This window comes from Solanum pennellii, chromosome 10 (assembly GCF_001406875.1).
Source record: "Solanum pennellii chromosome 10, SPENNV200".
In the NCBI taxonomy this organism is placed as follows: domain Eukaryota; kingdom Viridiplantae; phylum Streptophyta; class Magnoliopsida; order Solanales; family Solanaceae; genus Solanum; species Solanum pennellii.
In genome coordinates, this window is record NC_028646.1 from 61,782,155 (window position 1) to 61,786,627 (window position 4,473).

The 4,473-nt window shown below is 40.3% G+C and overlaps 1 protein-coding gene across 1 annotated transcript; it reads left to right on the plus strand.

The window, feature by feature from the left end:
- Positions 1-200: 200 nt before the first annotated feature.
- Positions 201-3,509, plus strand: LOC107001443. Its single transcript, XM_015199484.1, has 4 exons — positions 201-756; positions 802-1,145; positions 1,197-2,653; positions 2,921-3,509. The coding sequence occupies exons 1-4, from the start codon at positions 201-203 to the stop codon at positions 3,507-3,509; spliced, it is 2,946 nt and encodes a 981-aa protein (XP_015054970.1).
- The last annotated feature ends 964 nt before the right edge of the window (positions 3,510-4,473 follow it).

The window sequence follows — 4,473 nt, forward strand, 5'->3', positions numbered from 1 at the left end:
TTCAGTACAATGTCGACATTATGCCAGATAGTAATACATTCTCCAATACAAGAAAACAACCAAGTGAAAGCTTCAGAGAATATGCTATCAAATGGAGGGAACAAGCAGCCCGAGTCTAGCCCCCATTAAATGAGCAAGAATTGGTTGATATCTTTATAGAGGCTAAAGATCCTGACTACTTCCACCACCTCACAACCGCAATGGGAAGACCGTTTCACACAGCAATCAAAATTGGGGAAATGGTCGAAAGTTGTCTCAAAATAGGAGGGATCGTGAGTCAGGCAGCAATCAAAGCTACCACACAGGCCATTCAAGGTGGTTCAACAAGTTTTGGAAATCGTAAAAGGAAAGAGGAAGTTATTTCACTGGCATCAGGGTCAAGGGGAGCTCAAAGAAAGTCTAATTGTCCTTACACATCAGTTCAGGGGCAACTAAGCTATCCTCAGCATTACTACGCTTATGCCTCTCAATATCTAGTATCTCCATCTCCGTACACGGTCTTAAATGCTCAGTCATATGTGCATCCTCCCAATCGCCCACATTTTTTAGCCCCATCTCAAGGAAACTTTCGCCCTCAACGGCCACCCTATCAGGTCCCTTACAACTCTCCTCTTATGCAGAATTATGCTCAAGATCAAGCACAGAAAAAGAAATTCACTCCATTGGGGGAGTCGTACTCCATCTTGATTCAAAAGTTAAGAAAGATAGGAGTGATTGAGTGTATCCCACCACATCGTCTGAATCCAAATGCTCCAGGTTTCCAAGCCAATGAAAGATGTGAATACCATTCATGAGCCCCAGGACACAGCACTGATAATTGTTGGACCTTGAAGGGAGCAATAGAGAAGCTGATCGAGCATGGAGTTGATGTTGTGACAGATGATCAAAACACTCCCAACGTGACCACTAACCCACTTCCAGCTGAAAACAACTTAGTGGGTATGGTTTGTGATGATAAAGAGTACAAACTCCTCAGAAAAATGGGAAAGTTGTTTAGGAAGATCGGAGAAGAAGATAAGTCAATGAAGAGTTTAAAACCAGTTGCATCTCTGAGTGCGGAAGGTGTCAATCTTGACACCAAAGTCTTGTGCGTCTCGGGGGTTTCAAAGGGGATTGATGTTCAAGCAGCTATGCCAAAGTTGTATGTATCAAAAGGCTTTTCATTAACACAACATGATTAAAATGGCTTGACCAAGTTGAAAGAGTCTATTTTTGTTAAGCCCGTTCAACAACTTCCAGTAATTGATTCAAAGGCTATCCCTTGGAACTATAAAAAAACCGCAGTGGTCTATCAAGGAAAGGAGATTGTCGAAGAAGTTGATGAAGCGGGGGGGTTGACACGCTCTGGAAGATGTTATTCTCCAAAAGAATTAAGAAAAGGCAAGATGACTGAAAATATCCAAGTACCACTAAATAAAGCAGTTACTGAAGAAGAAAATGTAGAATTTCTAAAAAAGCTTAAGGTTCCAGATTACTCTGTCGTGGAACAATTGAAGAAGACGCCTGCACAGATTTCACTGTTGTCTCTATTTTTAAACTCAGAAGAACATCGTCTTGTGTTGAATAAGGTTTTGAATGAAGCACATGTGCCAAAAGAGACCACAGTAAATCAGTTGGAGAATATGACCAGGCGCGTCTTCGAGTCAAACACCATCACTTTCACTAATGATGAGTTGCCCAAGGAGGGAGCTGGACACAACAAAGCTTTGCATCTTACAGTGACATGTGAAGGTTACTATGTAAAGAGGGTCATGATAGATGGAGGGTCAGGGGTAGACATATGTCCTCTTTCTACGCTGCAAAGCTTGAAAGTTAACACTGACAAAATTCGCCCCAGTAATGTATTTGTGCGAGCTTATAACGGCTCAAGGAGGGATACCATTGGTGAAATCAAGTTAAACATGACAATTGGGCCGGTAGTCTTTACGATTGTGTTCCAAGTAATGGATATGGAAACATCTTATAATTTTCTACTAGGAAGGCCATGGATCCACATGGCTCGAGCCATCCCATCAACTCTACATCAAGTTGTCAAGTTTGAATACAACAATCAGGAAATCACTGTTCATGGGGAAGATGATTCACCTATTTACAGAGATCCATCCGTCCCATACATTGAGGCAAAGGAAGGATGTGATTCTGTTGTTTACCAGTCTTTTGAGGTTGTATCAGTCGATCGCTTTAAAGAAGGAGAATCTATCATCCAATCATGTATCTCTTCTTCCGCTTCAATGGTAGCAATGACGATGCTCAAATATGATTATCAACCCGGTAATGGTTTGGGAGTATATTCGCAAGGAATCGTGGATCCCATTACTCTTTTAGGAAACCAAGGCACCTCTGGCCTCGGCTACAAACAAAGCAAGAGAAATGAAGATAAAGCTAAGAACCACAAAAGGATTGATTGGTCGTTACCACAATCGATTCCCCATATAACTCATTCTTTTATCAAACCTCAGGGTCCAGAATTGAAAGATCCATTCAGTCTTGAAGACATTGAAGAAATTATTGAGGATCTCAGTCAGTTGTTTTGTGAAGTAAATATGGTCCAAGTTGGTGAAGGCACAAGTCATGCCAATATGCAGCTCGTGGGCTCAGGTGTTGAGTTAAGCAATTGGGAAGCCACTCCTTTCCCCATAACGAAGGAGTCGTGGTAGTTTGTTTTGCTATTATTTTGTATTTTGTTGTTTTCAGGGTTGTGGTTCGAATAGTTCAAAGTATTTGTTATTGTCAACCCTTCTATCCCTTTTTGATGTCAATGAAATGAAATTTCAGTTTCATAGTAAATTTTGTTGTTTTTTTCCTCCCTTAATTCTTATTCTCTATTTTTCAGTTTTGTAAATGATGGTTTTGATAACATGACATGCTTGCGGAATTCACTCCCTGATTTCAAAGAGTTGTTTATTCTTTAATCACCAAGTCAAGAGGTGGAATACGATGAAGTAGAGGCTTTTAGGGAAATTAATAGGGAACTGGAACAGTTTGAGCACAAACCGAAGCCTAATCTTAGTGAAACTGAGACAATCAATATGGGAAGTTCCGAGGATGTTAAGGAAATAAAAATAAGTTTACATATTAATCAGGAAATTAGAGAGGCAATTATACAACTTTTGTTTGAATACAAAGATGTATTTGCTTGGTCTTATGATGACATGCCAGGTTTGAGTGTTGATTTAGTGGTTCATAAGTTGCCCGTTTATCCTGATTTTCCACCCGTCCAACAGAAAAGAAGGAAATTCAAACCGACCGTGAGTGAAAAAATCAAGGAAGAAATAATGAAACAATTGAATGCAAAGGTGATCCAAGTTATTCGTTACACTACTTGGTTGGCAAATGTTGTTCCTTTGCCGAAAAAGGATGGAAAGACAAGAGTTTGTGTTGACTATCGGGATTTGAACAAGGCTAGTCCAAAAGACAACTTTCCATTGAAAAATATCCACATCCTAGTTGATAATTGTGCAAAACATGAGATGCAATCTTTTGTGGACTATTATGCGGGGTATCATTAAATCTTGATGGATGAAGAGGACACTGATAAAACAGCTTTCACCACTCCATGGGGAACCTATTGCTACAGGGTAATGCCATTTGGTCTTAAAAATGCTGGGGGCGACTTACATGAGGGCTATGACCACCATGTTCCATGATATGATGCATAAAGAAATTGAAATATACGTCGACGACGTAATCATCAAGTCTAAAACACAAGTTGATCATATGCAAGATCTGAGAAAATTCTTGGAAAGAGTGCAAAGATATGACCTCAAGCTTAATCCAGCAAAGTGTGCATTCGGAGTTCCATTTGGAAAACTTTTGGGTTTTATTGTCAGTAGAAGGGGAATCGAATTGGATCCCTCCAAAATAAAAGCCATTCGAGATTTGCCATCCTCGAAAAATAAAACCGAAGTCATGAGTCTACTTGGGAGGTTGAACTACATCAGCAGGTTTATTTCTCAACTCACAACCACATGTGAGCCCATTTTCAAACTTTTGAAGAAGGATGCTGCTGTCAGATGGACAGAAGATTGTCAACGAGCTTTTGAAAAAATCAAGGAGTATTTGTCCAACCCTCCCGTGTTGGTACCGCCTGAACCTGACAGGCCTCTCTTTCTATATCTTTAAGTAACAAATAATTCCTTTGGGTGTATTCTCGGTCAACATGATGCTACAGGAAGGAAGGAGCAGGCTATCTACTACTTGAGCAAGAAATTCACTAGTTATAAGGTCAAGTACACCCTTTTGGAAAGGACGTGTTGCGCCCTAACTTGGGTAGCTCAAAAGTTAAGGCATTACTTATTGTCCTACACAACTTACCTCATATCAAGGATGGATCCTTTAAAGTACATCTTTCAGAAGATAATGTCAACTGGCAGACTCGCGAAATGGCAAATTTTGCTCACTGAATTCGACATTATATATGTCACTCGCACTGCAATGAAAGCCCAAGCTTTGGCAGACCACTTGGCAGAGAAC

Bases quoted from the DNA above. Each gene is read 5' to 3' on its own strand.
- LOC107001443 (XM_015199484.1), top strand. From the start codon at position 201: ATGGGAAGACCGTTTCACACAGCAATCAAAATTGGGGAAATGGTCGAA. The intron at 1,146-1,196 runs GTATCAAAAGGC...GGCTTGACCAAG, and splicing joins CAGCTATGCCAAAGTTGTAT to TTGAAAGAGTCTATTTTTGT. The intron at 2,654-2,920 runs GTAGTTTGTTTT...TTAATCACCAAG, and splicing joins CCCATAACGAAGGAGTCGTG to TCAAGAGGTGGAATACGATG.